We start from the raw sequence: 22,004 nt of genomic DNA, 5'->3' as shown, positions 1-22,004 counted from the left end.
CCTTTTGAACTATCTTTTCTGGTCAACCGGGTGGTCAAATTTTGATCCAAGGAAGTTTTGGTCTACTAGAGCCTTTTGAACTACCTTTGCTGGTCGACCGGATGGTCAAATTTTGACCCAGGGTGTCTCGGTTGACCAGGCCAAAATGAACTGGCTTGGCTGGTCGACCGAAAGTGCATCGTGTGTGCATTTCGATCCCTTTTCGAAACATATAAGCCATATTGAAGTTCCTAACAAATATATGTGAAAGTGTGTGTGTCCTAGGGGCACTTGAAGTCCAATTTGAAGACACCGAAAAAGTCTGGTGTTAGTCGACAAGGTCGACGGAAGGGTGTTCCTTAAGGTCCATCTATGGTCTTGAGCTTATCGATCCTACCATGCAGGTAAGGTATTAATTATTACAGACCATGTTCTCCTAATTATTATTACAGACCCAAATAAATTATTAAATTACAATACAACATAAATAGGGTCTTCAGGTCTTCACTTCATGTGTCGTGTGCGTGCACCATAGGATACGTTCGATCGGTCCTACACACAAACTCATCAAACCATTAAATACTAGAGTATTTGTCATAATCAAAATAGGGTATGACCCATAGGGTCAACACATGTGTAGGTTGAATAACATTGTACACAATTAATTGGGTAATAAGAACTCATTGGTAAATTGAATTTGCTTTTGTTATAAATCCCTGAAATTGGTTTGCTAAATATACAAGTAGGGATTAAGAGGTAAATAGAATCAAAGAATTTGAAAATACCCAATTCACCCCCCTCTTGGGATTACACCTAATTCAAAAATTCGTATCAGAGAGGGTATATATAGACTTAATAGTTTATTTGTAAAAAGATCATATGACATATATCAGTGTAACTCCATTTGGTGAGGGACACTCATCCACTAGAGCACTAATTTTCTGTGGTGTAAACTACACCGATTGGAAACGTAGGATGAGCATATATCTATTGAATGTAGATTGGAAGGTTTGGAAAATAGGTACTAAGGGAAATCACATTCCCATGAAGCAATTGATAAGACTAATGTACCTAAAACTAAAGATGAATATACTGAGGAAGACTGGAAGTCAACACAAATCAATGCTACTGCCATGAACTTGTTTTTCTTTGCATTAGATGTCATTGAATTTAATAGGGTAATGACATGTAACTCAGCTAAAGAAATTTTAGAAATATTAGAAGTTACATATGAAGGTACTAAGGAAGTCAAGGATAGTAGGATAGACATGCTCACTAGTGAATATGATGCATTTAAAATGACTACTGATGAATCCATACAATCCATGTACACTAGATTCACATACGTCATTAATTCCTTAAATGCACTTGGAAAAACTTACCTGACTTATGAGTTGATCAGGAAAATACTCAGGGGATTGCCTCAAGTATAGGAAGCAAAAGTTACGACAATAGCTGGAGGGAGAAATCTCAAGGAGATGTCGGTGGACGAACTCATTGGATCACTCATCACCTATGAGCTGGCAATAAACGAGAGGAAGATTGAGCCAAGCAAAGCAAAGAAGGACACTGCACTTAAAGCATCATCAAGCTACTCAAGTGAAGGAAGTGATTCTGAAATGGATGATGGCATGGCCTTGCTAACAAAGAAGTTCAGGAAGTTCTTGAAGAAGAAAAAGAAGTTCAACAGAAAATTCTGGAACTCTAAATCGAAAATAGGAGAGTCTATCATGAATAAAAAGAAGGAGGATCCACCAACATGCTACAACTGTAGGGAAGTTGGACACATCAAGCTTGAGTGCCCCAAAATAGTGAAAGCCTCAAAGAAAAAGAAGAAAGCACTGAAAGTCGGTTGGGGTACTCACAGCAGTAGCGGTTCAGAATCTGAATCCAACGATGATAACGTTGCCAATTTGTGTCTAATGGCACATGAAGACATTGAGGTACAATCATCATTTTCATCATCTTCGTATTATTTCTAGAGAGTCTGAAAATGAAAGTGATATGATTTCATATGATGAACTGAAACAAGAATACTTGGACTCTATTAAAATACTTGAGAAGAAAACAAAGAAAATTTCTGAATTGAAAAGTAAAGTCAAAGAACTTGGAAGCTTACTTGAGCGCCAGAATGAATCTCACGCATCCTCTATAAAAGATAAAGATTTGAAAATTGAGGAGCTAGAAAAGGATTTGAGAGATAAATCTGAAATTTTTTGTAAATTTACTGAGAGACAAAATAATTTTGAAAAGCTCCTAGGATCTCAAAGAAATTCTCTAGAAAAGGAAGGGCTTGGCTTTAACGGAAAGAAAAATCTAAAGAATAGACCTCTTTACATGGGTTATTTTAGAAGAGAGTCAAAGTCATTTTTTTCAATTGAGAATTATTATAGAAACACTACATGCTTTAAATGTAGAAGGTTGAGTCACATACAATTCGACTGTCCTTTCAAAAATAAAGATGTAAAAATTAAGAAAGTAGGGAAGGTTAAAGGTCAATCTAGCACTAACCCCCCTGGCCCCAAGAAAATCTGGATACCAAAGCTAGTTGTTTGATTGTGTCTTGCAGATATGCTTAAGATCACCATCCTCAAAGGATATATGGTATATGGATAGTAGATGCTTACGCCACATGACTGGGGATAAAGCAAAGTTCACATCCATCACACCCAAGGATGAAGTGTTTGTTACTTTTGGAGATAATGCTAAGGGAAGGATCACAGGTGTAGGTAAAGTCAGTAATGATTCCTCACTCATTATATATGATGTTTTATTAGTTAAAGGTTTAAAACACAACTTATTGAGCATAAACCAACTATGTGATAAAGGTTACAAAGTGTATTTTGAACATGACAAGTGCATTGTTGAACACAAAACTGATAATAAGATATTGTTCATTGCTAAGCGTCATGAGAATGTATATACCACAAGATTTGATAACTTAACTTCACAAAGCGTGACTTGCTTATCTGCTATGAATGAAATAAGTTGGATTTGGCATAGGAGACTAGGACACGCAAACATGAATTTAATCTCAAAAATTGTTAAGAAAGAATTGGTTAAGGGGCTGCCTAAGACTAAATTTGTGAAAGATAAAATCTGTGATGCATGCCAACTGGGAAAACAAGCAAGAACAAGTTTTAAGAAGAAGAAAGAAATCTCCACCACTAGGCCACTCCAAATGCTACACTTAGACTTATTTGGTACAAACCTAATTCAGAGCTCAAGAGGAAAATCATACGCCTTTGTCATTGTTGATGACTTTTCAAGATTCACATGGGTATTATTCTTAGGGAACAAAGATGAAGCATGTGAAAAATTCATAAACCCGTGCAAGAAAATCCAAAATGAAAAGGGATATACAATTACCAAAATTAGAAGTGATAGGGGTAGAGAATTTAAAAATCAAGGCATGGAAGACTATTGTAATTCATTAGGGATTGCCTATAATTTTTCAGCTCCTAGAACACTATAATAGATTGGTGTAGTTGAAAGGAAAAACAGGTCCATACAAGAAATGGCCAGAACTATGCTTAACGAACAAAAACTACCTAAGTACTTCTGGGCTGAGGCAGTGAATACTGCCTCCTATGTGTTAAATAAAGTTATGATTATACCTTCACTTAATAAGACTCCATACGAGTTATGGAATGGCCATAGGCCAAACATATCATATTTTCACGTTTTTGGGTGTAAGTGTTTTGTGCTTAGAGACAATGAGCATTTAGGAAAATTCGATGTGAAATCTGATGAAGGTATCTTCCTAGGGTATGCCTTAGATAGTGAAGCCTATAGAATATATAACAAACGAACATTGAGAATCATAGAATCTATCCATGTAGTGTTCGATAAGTCAAATCCCTTCTCCAAAAGAGCTGATGAATATGAAATTGAGATAAACAAGGAACTTGAGAAACTATCCATTGAGAATGGTTCAGAAAAGATAAATGAACTTAAAGAACCATCCATTGAAATTGATCAAACTGAAAATGAGGTTAATGAACCACCTAGAGAATGGAAATATATAAAGAATCATCCCATAGGTCAAATAATAAGTGAACCATTATGTGGAGTAGCCACTCGATCCTCACTTAGGAATACAATTAGTTATTTCGCATTTCTATCTCAAGAAGAACCTAAGAATGTGAGTGAGTCTATGGAGGATGAATCATGGGTCCTGTCAATGCAAGAAGAGTTAAATCAATTTAAAAGAAATAAAGTATGTACACTAGTTCCTAGACCTAAGGATAAGCTAGTCAATCATTGGAACCAAGTGGATATATAAGAATAAAAAGGATGAACATGGAATAGTTGTGAGGAATAAGGCTATATTAGCAGCTCAAGGATATAATCAAGAAGAAGGTATAGCTTTTGAAGAAACATTTGCACCTATAGCTAGAATGGAAGCCATTCAAATGCTTTTAGCATATGCAGCTTTTAAGGAAGTTAAGCTATATCAAATGGACATCAAAAGCGCATTTTTAAATGGGTACATAAATGAAGAAGTGTATGTAGAACAACCCCCAGGCTTTGAAAATCATAAGAATCTAGATCATGTGTATAGATTGACAAAAGCCTTGTATGATTTAAAGCAAGCTCCTAGAGCTTGGTATGAAAGGTTAAGTGGTTTTCTATTAGAAAATGGATTTATAAGAGGAAAGATAGATACAACCCTGTTCATAAAGTCTAAGAAAGATGACATTCTCTTAGTTCAAGTATATGTAGATGACATCATATTTGGAGCCACAAATAAAGAATTGTGTAATGAATTTTCCAATACAATGCAAAATGAATTTGAGATGAGCATGATGAGAGAGTTAAATTTCTTCCTAGGACTTCAGATCAAACAAGAAAAACATGGAATATTTATAAATCATTCAAAGTATATTAGAGACTTACTCAAAAAGTTTAATATGGAAGACAGAAAAATACTAGGTACACCTATGAACGCTTCATTAAAATTAGACAAAGATGAACAAGGTATACCAGTAGATGTCAAACTAGATCATGGAATGATAGGTAGCTTATTATATCTAACTGCTAGTAGGCCTAATATAATGTTTAGCATATGTTTGTGCTCAAGACTTCAGGTGGCACCAAAAGAGTCACATCTGTTAGCCATTAAACGAATATTTAGATACCTAATAGGAACCGTGGAAATTGGGTTATGGTATCCTAGGTCCATATCTTTTGAGATTATTAGCTATTCAGATGCTGATTTTGTGGGTAGCAAAGTGGATAGGAAGAGCACTAGTGGTACTTGTCATTTCTTAGGACATTTCTTAGTCTCTTGGTTTTCCAAGAAACAAAATTCAGTAGCTCTTTCCACAGTTGAGGTTGAATACATAGCAGCAGCTAGTTGTTGTGCTCAAATGGTATACATGAAGCAATAACTGGTGGAGCTTGGATTAAATTATGAAACAATCTCTATTAGATGCGATAATATGAGTGATAAATATATCAAAGAATCCCATATTACATTCACAAACTAAGCACATAGAAATACGACATAATTTTCTTCATGATCATGTACGAAAATGGGATGTGACACTAGAGTTTGTATGCACGAATGAACAATGGACGGATATATTTACAAAACCACTCGCGGAGGATAGGTTTATCTAAATTTGGCGTGAATTAGGTCGTATGCATGGTCAAGAGGTTGCCTAGAATTATGTTAGATGATATAATTCAGGGGGAGCAATATCACTTACAATGTAATCAATTGGTATCATATTAATCAAATTTTCGGTATTGTATTAATCCACAATTGGTATCAAAATTTTGACATAACATTTAATCAACATTTGGTATCCTCATGTAATCTTTGAAATTTATGTGTTAGCAAGGGGGATAGTTGATGTCAAAAAGCATAAGAAAGAATTTTTTTTCCCCAGTGGTTGAACCTGTTTAAAACCTTAAGATTTCTAAGGGGAGAAGAACATAAGGGCACGTCTACTCAGGTCTTATTATTTTACACCTTTTTGTTGATGTCAAAAGGGGGAGAAAATTGAGAGCAAAAATAATAGAAATAAGGAGAAAAAGCATATATAATAGAAATCGAGAAAAAAGAGCAAAAATTAAAACTTTGTGTTGGGTAGAAATTTCAGGAGCAAAAATGTTGGCAAAATTGTGCAAAATGGGGAGAAGTATAATGACAAAAATTGTTGAAACATCATTAGCATACTGTCATTCATTGAATATTTGATGCATTAATTAAGGGGGAGCCTTGTTAGGCATAACCCGTTATATATTCTTTTTGCTCGTGTATTTGTCATCATCAAAAAGGGGGAGATTGTTGGCTCTAGAGTCCAATCTAGTTTTGATAATGACAAATCACTTGGTATTTGATCTGTGCGTTTAGTTTGTGAAAATGAACCATACTAAGCATGCACGAAAGGATAACGAGTCATGGAAGCCTTAAAGTAAAGCACCCATTTCTTGGCAAGATCCATAGAACTCAAATAGTACAAGAATCAAGATGCAAGTGGCAAAGTTTAAGCATACCTTGGGAATGGGTACATAGACCTCATGTATGTACATTTTCGTATGATTTAATCTGAGGCTCAACATAACTTAGAATGACTTTAGGATTCATGGATTTAATGTATATCATTAGGGGACTTTCATGGACCTTGAAATACTTTTAAAATCAAGGAAAATATGTTTTATAAAAGAGCCAAGAAAGATAGCAAAATAGATTTTTGAACTGAAAAGTAAATATTCAAAAATTGGGGACTTTGGTTGACTGAACTTTAAGTTCGGTTGACTGAAGAATTTTCTCAGACGTCTGAAGAATAACCTCAGTCGTCTGAAAATTTTCGGGTGAAAAATAGAAACTGGCAGAAGCACCTCAAATGAATGAATCTTGACCTTGGTCGTCTAAACTCGACACTTCAGTCGTATGACCCTTGACCTCGGTCGTCTGACCCTGTGTCTAGTCTATTTTTTCGAAGGATAAAAGTGGCTTCAGTCCTCTGGGCCCTTGACCTCAGTCATCTAAACTTGTTGGAAAGATTAAAAATTTAATTTTTATTGTGTAAACATGCGATCTATCTTTTGATCTAACGGTTGAGATCAATTCTAAGGGTAAGACACTATAAATACTGATTATCTAAACCTTAGTACGCAAGCAAAACACAAGAAGATCAACGTAAAGCGAAGAACACATCTTGTTGAAAAGAAAACTGAGATACATAAGCGGATTTCTATACATTTGCCTATGCTCTAGTTTGTACACATCATCTTTGGGCAAATCACCTTAGAAAATCTAAAGGGATCTCTATTATACATCTTGTGCTTCAACTTGGTTTGAGGTTTGGTTATTACATTTAGTTTTGTTGGAGAATCTCATATCACCATCTATTTTGATATATTTAGAGAAACTTGATATTGAGTTTTCACATTCATATAAAGATCGTTTTTGACAAGCTCAATACTTGAGAAAGTTTTGTATTTGACCATTGATTAAAGTTTCTTTATTCATGCGTATTCTTATTATAAAGCTGATATTTTTTAATACATCTAAGCTATTTGAATATACATATATCCTTAGAAGTACATAACTATCTATATACATATTGAAGGATATTTTATGAAAATCAAATATTAAGTTTGTTGATCTTTGGCATTATCATCTTAGAGATACATATATATATATATATATATATATATATATATATATATATACATTAAGTCAATATTATCAAGATCACATTGAGTTGAAATATTTAGAGAAATATTGTTTGTTTGAAAAAGTGTGTTTAGCATCTTTGATATCTACAAAGTAATCTTTATATTCAAAGATCTAACCTAAGATCTCCAAAGCATTGCTTTTATACAAACATTTTTGGGAGAATTGATAAAAAGGGGTTTGTGTGTTAAAGCATATCATGCATAAACGATTATATCGTTTCATACATTCCGAGCTTCATATTTTTTCATATGTTAATGTATTAGGAATTTGAATTGTACTCACGAGCTTTTGTTTGGAAGAATTTTTGAGTGTTTTTACAGATTCTATTGTATTCACGGTTCGGTGTGTGAATCGGGTTTTGAGGAGAGAGTTGTATCTCTTGTAAGCAGCGGAGTAGGAGGGAGTTGTACCTAATTTGAGCAGTAGATTGTAAGGGAAGTTCCATCACAATTTAAGGTGTAGGGATTTTAGTGAAATCCTTGAGTGGTTGCTCAAGGTGTGGATGTAGGCCGAGTTGGCTTAACCTCGTAAAAACTGCATTTGTCTTCTCTTTTCCCTTTACTCTTTACTTTCAGCACTACATTTAAATTGTTCGTATTGCGTGTGTAGGTTGAACAACATTGCACACAATTAATTGGGTAATAGGAACTCATTGGTAAATTGAATTTTATTTTGTTATAAATCCCAGAAATTTGTTTTCTAAATATACAAGTAGGGATTAAGAGGTAAATAGAGTTAAAGAATTTGAAAATACCCAATTCACCCCCCCCCCCTCATAGGATTACTCTTAATTCAACACTCTCTTTCTCCCTTACTCCCTTTACTCCCCTTGCTACTTCATCCACCCGACTCCCCACTGCTGCTACCTTCTCTATCCGAACCACCCTACTGCTCCTCCTTCTTCTCTGTCTGACTTCTACTGCCGTGGAAGCCCCCCGCTGTGTGCCGCTACTACTGCTAAACCCAAAGACCTGATTCTACTGGTGTTCCTACCATACTGGTTGCTGTTGGAGGTCCCAATAGAGAAGTCTCTTCCAAGCTATCTTGTTGCTGCTACTGTGCTGGCTTGACCCGAAGACCCACTGCTAGTGCTTCTCCTCTTCTTGCTACGGTGAACCAGTCGCCCGAGGTTCCCCTGTGAAGAGTAGCTGGTGCTGTGCTACTGCATGTCTAGAGCTGAGCCACCCACAGGATAACTCTCTCTCTTTCTCTCCTTTTTTTTTTTTTTCTCTTTTTCTTTCTTTTCCTTTTTCCTTAGTTTTGTTTTATTCTTGTTTTGAATATTAAATCAAGTGTTGTTAGTTCTGAGTTGAATTTAATTAAAGTTCTTTTTTCTTTTTTTAAATCTGTGAACTTTTGTTTAGGTGATGTTATTATCAAAGCTTATTAATTTTTCTCTTAATTAAATTTGGCATTAGATTTAAATATTACTCGAGTTTTTTATTTATGTGATTAAAGTTCGATTTGGTTCTTGAAAAAAAAAATATTAACAAAAATAATAATTTTTTTAGAAGTTAAATTAGTAGTTCTCCTTAAAATTTAAATTGTGTTTGTTGAAGTTCGATTTAGTTTAGGGTTGATCATACTCTTGTTGCTTTAAATTTTGACTTTGATTCAAGTTTTTAATTTTGTTAAAAGTTCAGTTTTTATCGTTCGTGTTTGAGTTTGATTGGGTTTTTATTATTGCGTGTTTTAATTATGTGTTAAAGTTATCATCTTTAGTTTTTATTCTGGAGTTTAAATGCATGTTTCAGTTCTTGCTTGATTAGACATAGGATTTCTGTGTTTCGTTATTGAATTCAGTGCGTGTTACGATTAGAATTTAAATTGCATGCTCATTTAATTTGTCAAAAGAAATCTCAACAATCTTGAAAACCTCGAATCTAAACTGAGTTCAGTAACTTTTTATTTTCAAATAGAAATACATAAAATTTGAGATTAAACTGCATTCCCTGAGGAGATAATCTGGCCTTTGGGCTGAATATTATACAACATAACTCATATACTCGGGATAGCTTTCGAGTTGCTCATTTTTTGAGTGAGTAAAGTTTTTAGCGCCGTTGCCAGGGAATGTCGGTCTTAGTCTCAAATTAGTGTTTTTCACCAACATTTTAATTAGTCTCATGAAAAATTTAAAAAAAAAAATTAAGAAAAAAAATGAGAAAAAAAAAAAGAATTGAGCTTTGAAAAAAAAAAAAATTATGGCCGCACTTGCACCACACGCGCTTATGGATTTTTTGCAGCTTCAATTCACCACTACACCATCTTACATTGATTTACCTAATGGTGAACTTAATTTCATAATGCAGCACGGGAGGAAGTCATTACTACCTTAGTTCTATGGGACGGAATCTGAGTGCTCTTATCGGCACCTAATGGAGTTCGAGTTGACTTGCAATATTTTTTCTCTCTTCCTAGAACTGATGAATCTACTAGACTGCATTTATTTATTGCCTCTTTAAAGGATAGGGCACAGATGTGGTTTAATTCTTTGAGACCTCACTTTATCTCTAATTGGCCTAATGTGGAGTGTGAATTTCTGCATAGGTTTTGTCCCTCATAGAGAACTCAATTTTTGCAGGAATAAATCATTCAATTTGTGCAGCAGGGTGACGAGACTTTTCGGGCTTCTTGGGAGAGATTCGAGGACCTGCTAAGTACTTGTCCACATCACAGGTTTGAATCATGGAGGTAAGTTAATTGTTTTTATATAGCTCTTACTCCTGATTGCAAGCACTTTGTCCATACCATGTGCAATGGAGAACTCTTTAGCAAGGAACTCGATCAGGCACTATCATTCTTTGATTACCTAGTCGAAAGTGTCCCACAATGGAATACACAATACAATCAGGCACCCATGACAGTACAACCTATCAGCACAATCAGTGGTGGAGATAAATATGAATCAACATATTACCCAGACACTCTTCTGCCTCAGTATCAGCCACAACAGATCCCTCACAGCTGTGCGCCATCTGGGTTTCAATCTAATGTAGCACTTGCTCCACCAGGGATGTCTCATGAGGATGCCTTCCAGAAGTTCATGCAAATTCAAATCAATTAGTATACTCATAACATAATTGACTTGCGGGACGCCGTTAGTGCAATAAGCATGCAATTGGATATCTTAGAAAAATAGGAATTTCTAGTGGAACCTCAACCTAGTCCTCAAGAATACTAGTAACAACAACAACAAATACATAATGTTTCGCTTAAGATAGTGGAGGCCTCCATTACTTCGAGAAGCAGGAAAGAAGTTTCCCAACCTGAGATGCTCATCGACAGACAACTAGTTATCCTGGTACCTGAAGTTATGGCTAACATATATTAAGTCAAAGAAAAACCAGAGGAAGCAGGCCTAGAAGTGAAGCAATCAGTTAATGAGTAGGCTGATACTAATAAGGAGTACCAACCTGTGGTACCTTATCCTCAGAGCTTGGCAGCCATGTAACCGTCACTCTCGACTGGAATAAATGTCAAGGAGTCTAATGCTGAAGTAAATCTTCGCAGTGGTAAGATGATTGGTACACTCAATAAAGAGGGTGAGCAGAATGGTGAACGGTTAACTTTCAAGGAACCAAGTAAAGCTTTTGATGCTAATGCTCTTGAAGAGCTAAAGGTATCTATTCCAACAACATTTCCTCAAAAACCAGCTTAAAAAGAAATAAATTTCCTAGAAAATATGCTGAATAAATACCTTTTCTTGTTAAAACAAGAAAGTCAATATGCACATGTATTGTCTAGTATTTTGAAGAGTATTAATTCATTTGAGACTGACTTTCATGCAGGTATGTAGACTGATTCATTGTGGCGGCTCAAATTTGGAGACTCTATGGTTCAATTTATGGACCTGCACCCACCAGATGAAATTCCTCCAAAGCCTTCACCAGATACCTGTGATGTTTTTATTTCCCTTTTTTTCATTTTCTTTTACCTTATTTTATTTTTAGTTAACTTTTAGGTATATTTTCTTGTAGTTCAGTTTTTGTTTTCCATTACTTCTCCACCTAGATACACCCTAATTCTCTCATGCACGATTTTTCTATTTCCCTTATACTTTCACATTGAGGACAATGTTCCACTTTAGTTTTGGGGGGGGGGGGTGAGCATTTGCATGTGACACTGTGCACGTATACTTGATGGGTTTTATATATTAATTTGAAAAAAAAAAAAAGGAGGAGAAGAAAGAAAGAAAGAGTATTGAGGAATTACACTGACTTATGCCATGATTAAAACTAACATATATCCTTCACATACTTGCATATAACCTAAGAATTACACATTTGAATCATTTTTGTGTAGTTTCTCTTTATGTGACTTTGTGACTCCATCAAAACTAGAGTGGTCGTACACTCGTATTAATCTGGCTATATAAACTCTTGTATTTACATGGCATCTTATGAGGTTGAATAGACACATTCACATGATTCATTGCACTTAGGGTTCCTTATGAGTACTAAGAGAACACCCGTGGCGACTATGACACCTTGTGAGATATCCTTAAGCTATTTATCATCCTTTTGAGTGTTAACATCAAATCAGAGTTCATGAAACTTGATTCTCTTTTCTTCTAGACGAATCTTTGTACACTAGTCTCTATTTTTGACTTGCTAGCCTAGAGGTGACATCTAGTGGGGAGATAGAAACCTAGGTCTTTTAGCCTACTCAAGATGTGAATGCCGAGTTACCCTTAGAAATAGACTTAGTTCATGGACTTCTGTTCGAGTTTAATTCCCATTGATGGTATGAAGACAATAAAAGAAGTGTAATGACTATCCTAACTGACCAAGAAAAGACAGGAATTGAAGAATGAGCAGAATAAAGAATAAGACAAATAGAAATGCACATGAAATAAAATGTTAGTACCTGCTCCACACAAATACCACAAAAAGTCAAGGACACGACACATGTTCTCCACATATGAAGATTCTTCAACCGTTTAATACCTCAGATGTATTTAGGCCAAGTTTGTCAATAAGTTGATCTAGGGTAGTCTCAGTTGGACATGGCATGTAGGTGAGAAGATGCTAAGGTGAAGGACCTGACACCTCACAAATAGGCTAGATCCTTTTCCGACTAGTTTACTCCATATACTTAGCGTTTGTTCATTACAATATGTGGGATGTTTGATCATGACACTCCTCACATATGATGAGTGAACCCATTCTTTTTGAGTTTTTTTTAGGGTATATCAGTTTGGTCGAGTCAAAACGATCATTCTATAGGTGTCAATTGGTATCTTAGGTGTAATGAGTCACACATATCACACACTCCTCAAGATTTCACCTGTTTATACTCGAACTTATATTACCGCATTAACTCTGAATTGTACCACTGGTTGACTTCATATGAGTATATTGTTCTTAAATGCTATATAATGATGAAACTTGCATGAGTGACGTGCTTTGGAGTTGTGTGCACTGAATATGAAAAAGCTTGTGTGAAATTCAGTCATATTTTTGTATGTGAAACGGTATGATTGTATTGCATGCGCATTCATTTCATGTTTTCTGGAGTTAGTATTTGTAGATACCGCCCTGGGATTCATTCACACTATTTGTTAGAGACTAGCAAAACGTTAGTTAGGAGGTGTGATTACGCACTTAAAATGCGTAATTAGGTACTCTAATTCATGCATTGGGATTTATATTTTTAATTAAATAACTAATTACTCTCAATATTTTAACACTGTATCCTATTCATAGTAATTGGGTTCTATTGAGCAATTTATGAATTTTTGACATTTTTTTATCGTAGGGAAATTGTTGGAAGCTGAAACCGGCATCGTTTCGTAATTTGCACTTAAAGCTTTTGTTTGAGCTCTGATTGAGATGATCCAAAATTCAGGAGAATGCTAAGGGGGTGCTCTATGACTTTTGTGTTTTGAACTTCAAGAGATATGGGCTCTAGGTTTATCAAAAGTGGGCATACTATTTTGGGAAAGAAAAAAAAAAGAAAAAATTAAAATAAAATAAAAGTTTTGATTTGACTCGACCATGCAGCCGGGTCTTTGTGGGCGTATGCGGGTAGGTCTCTTCCCCCTTTCTTCCTTATATATTTTCTTTTTCTCTTCTTAGCCGCGCCAACTCCCTTTTCCCCCTTTCTCCCTTTCTTTATAACTTTCTCTTCTTCCCTTCTCCTTCTTCCTCTCCTTCCCTTTTTCCTTTCCTCTCTTTCTCCCTACTGCTTCCAACCAACCCAGCCCTCTCCTTTCTCTTTCTTCTCCCTTCCTCTTTTTCTCCCTTACTCCCCATACTCCCCTTGCTGCTTTGTCCTCCGGGCTCCCCACTGCTGCTACCTACTCTACCCAAACCACCCTGCTGCTCCTCCTTCTTCTTTGTCTGACTGCTGCTACCGTGGAAGCCCCCAGTTGCGTGCCTCTGCTGCTGCTAGACCCAAAAACCCGAGTCTGCTAGTGTTCCTACCCTGCTGGTTACTGCTAGAGGTCCCAACAGAGAAGTCTCCTCCAAGTTGGCCCGTCCATTGCTACTATTGTGCTGGCTGGACCCGAAGACCCACTACTGGTGCTTCTCCTCTTATTGTTGCCGTGAACCAGTCGTCCGAGGTTCCTTTGTGAAGAACTGCTAGTGCTGTGCTGCTACATGTCTAGAGCCGAGCCGCCCACAGGATAACTCCCTCTCTTTTTCTCCGCTTTTTTTTTTCTCTTTTTCTTTCCTTTCCTTTTTCCTTAGTTTTGTTTTATTCTTGTTTTGAATTTTAATTAAATGTTGTTAGTTTTAAGTTGAATTTAATTAAAGTTCTTTTTTCCTTTTTTGAATCTATGAACTTTTGTTTGAGTGATGTTATTATTAAAGCTTATTTATTTTTCTCTTAACTAAATTTAGCTTTAGATTTAAATAGTACTCGAGTTATTTAGCTACGTGATTAAAGTCCGATTTGGTTCTTGAAAAAATAATAATAAAATACAAAAGGGAAAAATTAGAAGTTAAATTAGTAGTTCTCCTTAAATTTTAAATTATGTTTGTTGAAGTTAGATTTAGTTTTGGGTTGATCTTACTCTTGTTGTGTTGAATTTTGATTTTGATTCAAGTTCTTAATTTTGTTAAAGTTTGGTTTTTATCATTCGTGTTTGAGTTTAATTAATTTTTTATTATTGCATGTTTTAATTACCGTTAAAGTTACCATCTTTAATTTTTATTCCGAAGTTTAAATGGATGTTTCAATTCTTGCTTGATTAGATGTAGGATTTTCGTGTTTCATTATTAAACTCAGTGCATGTTAGGATTATAATTTAAATTGCATGCTCATTTAATTTGTCAAAAGAAATCTCAACAGTCCTAAAAAACCCGAATCTGAACTAAGTTCACTAACTTTTTATTTTCAATTAAAAATACATAAAATTTGAGATTAAACTGCATTCCATGAGGAGATGATCTGGCCTTTGAGCTGAATATTACATGACAAAACTCCAATAGTTGGGATAGCTTCTGAGCTGCTTATTTTCGAGTGAATCAAGCAGCCCAAGACTCTAAACGATGAGGACTCTTTAATGAAAGTTGGGTGGAGGGAAGGTGGTGAGATATTTAGGTGGAGTGGAAGGTGAACAAAGGAGAAAAAGAAGAGACAACGGGTGCTAGAAGGCAAAATGAGGAGCCAAAGCCATGGGGAATTCAAATGATCAAAACCCTAGGTGCAAATAATGCAGTTTCACGCAAGGGGGGAGCTACCAGAGCTAGGGCAAGTCATTGGAGGGGTTTCAGGAGCTCTAGGATGGTGGAGGATGCTTGGGCAACTCGGTCAAAGGGAGGTGCAACGAGGAGAGACCAAGGAACAAGGAGAATGAGTGGTTCAAGATTTGCAAGAGAAGGTGCTTAAAACGATTTTTAAACACTTCTGACCAAGTCGCACCAAACCTATGCTAGTCGTGCCCTGGTCGCACTCCTAACTGAAACAAGACAACTAACTCTTGACTAGGTTATGCTAGAATGGAGTGCTAGTCGTGCCCTGGTCAAACTTCTCGATAATTTAAAAGTTCAGAAGAGTCAGTGGCTCGACTAGGTCGCGCCAAGGCAATGCTGGCCGCGCCCCTGGTGGAGCCTCTCGGGACTTTAGAAGTTCAGAAGACTTTCAAGGCTTTGACCAAGTCGCACTTGTGCATATTGGTCGCGCCTTAGTTGCACCCCCAACAAACCTATGACCTACTCTAAGGATGCTAAACCCTATCTACTCTACAATCTACAAGCTATGGACTCAAGGAAGAAAGAAAAATAAGAAATACAATTGGGTTGCCTCCCAAAAGTGCTAAGTTTACCGTTTTCAACTAAACGCAATGAATGCTCATTTTGAGCTCACCCAGGTTTGAAAATAGGGGTTTCTTCCACAATTTTCTCACTAAATCACTTCTCACTTATCCATAGTCGTCCCTCCAAGCTGGAGACCGTGTCATAAATGGCAAAGATTTGCTCATACGGGTCCTTGAGTCTAGATAAGGAGGGGCTATTAGGCTGAAGTATATCCTTAAGGCGGGCCCTCCTAATAATCGAGGGAAGCACTTCCTCAATACATTCATCAATCATGTCAACGTCCATAGCTTAGATGTCATCGGGTGGATATTAGGAAGCGTGGAATACATTCAATTGAAGCTACATGTTGCCAAACGACACATCTATGGTCTTGATCCTATACTGAATGCAGGTATTATCCATAGATAAGAATGGTCATTTTAATAGGATGGGGATCAGATCCTTGGTTGGGTCGAAAGGTTCTATATCCAAGACAATGAAGTCAACAGGATAATAGAACTCTTCGACTTTCATGAAGATGTCCTCTATCACACCCTGGGGCCTTTTTACTAATCGGTCGGTGAAACTCAAGGTGACCAAGGTGGGCTTCAACTCTCTTAAATTGAATTGCTTGTAGACCGAGTAAGGAAGTAGGTTCACACTCGCTCTCAAATATAAAAGAGCCTTATCGATAGTGTATTCGCTAATTAAACATGTGATGGTGGTAGCACTGGGGTATTTAAGTTTTGGAGGAATGTGACCTAAAAGAATTGAGCTCACATGCTCAGTCAGCCACATTTGCTTGTTCATGTGTAGCCTTAACTTGTGCTTTTGTGTCCACAAGTCTTTAAGGAACTTGGCATACATAGGCACTTGCTTGATAACATCTAAGAGAGGAATATTGACCTTGACTTGCTTTAAAGTGTCCATGATGGACTCAGTAATCTTTTCCTTCTTAAATTTAGAGGGTTCATGAAGATTTGTAAGAAATGGCACTGTAGGGACATAATGGAAAAGTGCTCTATCATTAGAGTGGGTATGTGTCTCAGTATCGACTACCAAATTAGGAGAAGAATGATTAAATGGTTCATCATCAGGTTCTTCCCTCATCTTTGATGAGTCCCTAAAATGCATGATTTTAAGCCCCCATTTACCTTTATTTTGTCTTCTTTTATTTTGTATATGCCCTTTGTTATCATATTTCTGAGTTATACAAGGTTAGTTCATGTTTCAAGAAAAACAAGTTAAAACAGAGGAGCTAAGCAATACTTAAAGCTCAAATCAATTGTCTAGCCAAACTCCTAATGCCTCAACACACATAAAAGAGAAAAAAAGACTATATTCGATCATGTGGTGTGACTAGCTAAGTTGCAGACTCTAAGGTTTAGACTGAAGAAGAAATGCTACAAGGTTCAACCAAGTGTGACCTTAAGGGGCGACCAAGCCGAGTTCCTGAGCTGAATTGAAGATTGAAATACTAAGAGTCTTAACCAAGTGTTTGAGCAGCAAAACCTTAACGGGTGAGCAGGACTAGATCTCGACCAGAAACTCGACCAACAAAAACAAGGGTGCGATATGGTCTCCAACGATGATTTTCTGTGCGAGATTTTGTGCTAAACCTTGTAAACCCTAATGGGTATAAATATTAGTTACGAATACGTTCTTAGGGTTCCTCTTTAGCTTATTTTAGGTTAGTGATAGACCTAGAACACCATGGAGAGCCAATTTACATTAGTTATATAAGATTTCAATATCAGTTCTGGATGGTGCAAAAGGTGTTTTGTGGCCTGTGACAACCAGCAATGCTCTCCTTTTTTCCAAGTAGATTAGATGGTTATTCCGTTGCAGTGATAGTTGTTTATGAGAGACAACTCGAATACCAAGGGATGATTTTTACATGCTTTCAATTTACTGCTTTCATTTTTATGCTTTCTTTTAATGGCTTTCATTTACTACTTTGATTCTAATGAAAGATTGTAGATAAGGATAAGCACTACTACAGTCCCTACCAGATAAAAGTAGTTGGCTACAGAATCGCAGAGGTGTTCATGATCATTGAGACAAGGTCTACTCGAATTCCCGACTGTGCTTCGAATGGTTGGTGCACCCTTGCTACCTTGTGCCCTTGAATGACCTTCTCCCGCTTGGCTTGAGATTCTCGGTTTAGTATTTCTATGGATAGCGGTGGATTGTAGTCAGAGGCAAGGCGTCCAGCATCTGATTCAAGTCGATACATCACTTTGTAGGAGTACGGTACTTAGATTTTCCATGCCTTCCATTAGTTGTTAGAAACACCACAAAAATCCCACCTTTACACTTTTTTTATACAAAGCTTTAATAAACTAATCTGAAAAAGGTTGATAACTGCACTCTAATCCCCATGGATCGATACCCGACTTCCCCACTTTCTACTAAACTTGGGATTAAGTTAGGTCTTATAAATATTATTTTGGTAGTTAAGGACCCAAGCCTTGGTGAGCTTACTAAATTTTGGCGTTGTTGTTAGGGATTAAGTCACAGTTATTAGCCAATTTCTATTATAGCATGTTATAGCTTTGTTTTTCTCTTTGCTCTCCTTTTCTTTTATCTTTGTTAATTTTTGTTTTCATTGTTTTGATACTCTGAGGTATTGATTCTATGTTCTTTAAGTGTGTATGCTAGGTTTGCCCTCTTTGGATCTCGAGTTAGTTCCGATAGACCCCGAGATTGAGAGATCCCATAGGTCCCATAGGAAACCCAATTCGAATCATGAGTTTTTAGAGTCGTATGAACTTAAAGTAATGGTCGCACGTCCATTGGTTCCTACTATTCAAATACCGAAACCCCAAGCTCCCCGCCTACTTGTGGTGGCGGAGCAACCACTTAGGCCTCTTAGGGACTACTTTGTACCTAGTGCATACACCTCACCGCCTTGCATCCGATATCTGGATGTCAAGGCAACTCAATTTGAGATCAAAACTTCTCTCATCTTGATGGTTTCCAATTTTTGGGGGAATTCAAATGAAAATCCTTATAAGCATCTAGATAAGTTCCTCGAGATTTTTCCACCATCCGCATCCATAATTTTGGTGATGATGCTCTCCGCCTTAGGCTTTTCCCATTCTCTCTTAAGGATAGGGCCAAATATTGGTTGACATGCTTAGAGCCGAGCTCGATGACCAACTGAGCCACCATGCAACATAAATTCTTGAAAAGGTACTTCCCATTTGGGAAGACTAACCAGCTTAGGAGAGTCATCACTAGTTTCTCATAGATGGGTGGGGAACTATTTTTCAAGACTTGGGAGTGCTTTAGTAAGGTAAGTTTTACCAAGAGCATTTAAAGAATTTGTGATGTGTGTGAATCTAGTGTACATGGATTGAATAGATTCATCAGCAGTCATTTTAAATGTTTCATACTCGCTAGTGAGCGTGTCTATCCTACTATCTTTCACTTCCTTAGTACCGTCATATGTAACTTCTAATTTTTCCCAAATCTCTTTAGCACTGTTACAGGTCATCACCCTATTAAACTCATTTACATCTAATGGACAGAGTAACAGATTCATTGTAGTAGCATTTATTTGCACAGATTTCCAGTCCTATTCAGTATACTTATCTTCAGTTTTGGGTATATTAACCTTATCATCTACTTTCATAGGGACATGGTTTCTCTTGGAAACAATTTTCCACACTTTCCAATCTACATTTAAAATATATATACTCATCCTTTTTTTTCCAGTAGGTGTAATTTACACCGCACAAAATAGGTGGTCTAGTGGAAGAGTGTCCCTCACCGAATGGAGTTACACCAATGTATGTCATGTGATCTTTTTACAAAATGAACAATTAAGTCTATGTAAACCCGCTCTGATACCAATGTTAATTCAAGTGTAATTCCAAGAGGGGGTGAATTGGGTATTTTAAAAGTCTTTAAACTTGTTGACCACTTAGTCCTTATTTCTATATTCAACAAATTAATTGCAGGGATTTGAAACTTATTCAAATTATTAAATCAATGAATGTTTTCCCAATTAACTATCAAGTGTGTGTGGGGTTATTCAAACATACACACATGCAATATGAGTAATGAAATGCACTGTGGAAAATAAAAAGAGTAAAGGAAGGGAGAAGGCAAACACAGATTTTATGAGGTTCAGCCAACCTGGCCTACGTCCTCGCCTTGAGCAACCCACTCAAGGATTCTACTAAATCCTTACTCCTTTAACCGATATGGAGCTTCCCTTACATCCGTTGCTTACAAGAGACACAACTTTCTCCTTACCCGGTTCACAACCCGAACCGTAATTACAATATAGAATTTCAAATTTGCAAAACAACTCAATATTGCTTCTAACAAAGCTAGTGAGTACAATGGAAAACCTAACATATATCCATATAATAAAACTTGAAACTCGGTATGTATGTAACGATGTAATCATTATATGAATGATATGTGTTGGCCTAACTGGGCTTTTCAATCTTGTTTTGATGATAACAAAATAAAGGATGTTTTAATATGCGTTGTTGAGTGGTTTTAATTCAGGTATAAGTAAATGAATACTCCCGATTAATCATGGAAGTAAGCTAGAGAACAAAGCCAATCAAATGAAAGCTTCTCAGAACATTAAAGAAATAAAAGATACATTAAGAGCTTAAAGGCCAAGCAGACCTTGAAGTAAAGCCTGAACCTCAAGAGGCTGCAAGACTTAGTGATTAAGGAGATCATGCTTAGAAGGATATTTGTAAGTACTTCAAGTCATCACTATTTAGATATGTGAAGCTCCTTAAGATACAAAAACATAGATACTAGCATTTAAAAAAAAAACTCTTGAAAATGTTTTTTGAAAAGTTATAATTAAGTTTTTCAAGTAAACTAGATTTTAAAGAAATCAGAAATAGAAAGTGTTTGAAAAGAGAAGACTGCCCAGCCGACTGACTAGTGCAAAAAGTGACCTAGTCAAGAAAGTCACCTGACTAACTCTGTGGAGAATTTTTGAATTTCAAACTTGCGGGAAGATTGTCAAAATTGAAAATTTTTTAATTTCAAACTTGCGGGAAGATTGTCAAAATTAAGAATTTTTTAATTCCAAACTTGTAGGAAAATTTTTAAAATTAATTTTATAATTTAATATTTTTTAAAAGTTACCTAAATGGAAGATTTTCAAAATTAATTTTATAATTTAATATTTTTTTAAAAAAAATTACTTAAATGCTTCATGATTAATGAGAAAACTCTTCCTTCTAAAAGGTCTATAAATACCTTCCTTACTAAATGAAGAATACATTCTAGCAATACGTGATTTCTATGCTAAAACTCTCCTAAAGCTCATTCTTGATCACACTTTTGCTGAGGGAAAACTCTACGAAATTATTGGATAAAAGGGGGTTCTGATTCTGAGTTGTATAAAAAATTCTTATATCAATAAGAAAGAAACGTTGGTGACTTCTAAACCTTAAGCTTCACATTTTCTATTTAGTTTTGGTTTTGAAGTACGATTTGAGATTTAACTTGTACAACTTGCTCTATATTTGAGAGTATTTTTGTACGCAGATATCCATTCCTTTCTACTAGATCTTTGACGGTTCAAGGTATTATTGAATTATTGGACCAAACATAGGTTGTTGCTTGGAGAGGTTTCTCTTCTTGAAAAAAAGGGTAATTCTTGTAAGGTTTTTGTTTCACCTGGAAAGAACAAGGTATAGTGAATTCCTTAGGTGGTTGACCTAAGGTGAGGATGTAGGCTGGGGTAAGCCGAACCTCATAAAAGTTGTGGTGTCACTCTTTTTCCCTTACTCTCTTTTAAATTTCATTAAAGATATAACCTGCGTAGATGTTGTAATTCTTTCAATTATAAACTAACGCATATTGGAAATTAAGTAAACCCAAAACCTAATTTGTTCTTGGTATTGCGGAAAACGAAAGGGAGTACGTTGGTTAATCAATCTTTTGCGGAAAACCGTAAGAAAGTACGTTGATTGGTTAACAATCCAAAACTTATTAGCTGAAGGTCTATTTAAATTATGATCTTGAAAAAGTGTTTGGATGGTATTTTAATATTCAATTAAAAACCCAACTACAGGACTTGCATAATCATATGCAAGGCT

General features: G+C 36.1%; 1 protein-coding gene across 1 annotated transcript; it reads right to left on the bottom strand.

Annotated features, from left to right (window-relative positions):
* Window positions 1–16,353: 16,353 nt before the first annotated feature.
* LOC131153742 (uncharacterized) lies at window positions 16,354–18,154 on the bottom strand. Its single transcript, XM_058106185.1, has 2 exons — window positions 17,949–18,154; window positions 16,354–17,041 (listed from the first exon to the last, which is right to left on the bottom strand). Exons 1-2 carry the CDS (start codon window positions 18,152–18,154, stop codon window positions 16,354–16,356), a joined length of 894 nt encoding a protein of 297 aa, XP_057962168.1.
* Window positions 18,155–22,004: the final 3,850 nt, after the last annotated feature.

Source organism: Malania oleifera, chromosome 4 (genome assembly GCF_029873635.1).
Source record: "Malania oleifera isolate guangnan ecotype guangnan chromosome 4, ASM2987363v1, whole genome shotgun sequence".
Taxonomy (NCBI): Eukaryota; Viridiplantae; Streptophyta; class Magnoliopsida; order Santalales; family Ximeniaceae; genus Malania; species Malania oleifera.
This window is presented reverse-complemented; position numbering and strand designations above follow the sequence as displayed.

What these genes read in the sequence shown, in the direction of transcription:
- LOC131153742 (XM_058106185.1), bottom strand. Translation starts at nt 18,154, where the DNA reads ATGTATCGACTTGAATCAGATGCTGGACGCCTTGCCTCTGACTACAAT. An exon ending in ATGAACACCTCTGCGATTCT is followed by an intron (nt 17,042 to 17,948) that starts GTAGCCAACTAC and finishes CATGCATTTTAG; the next exon opens with GGACTCATCAAAGATGAGGG.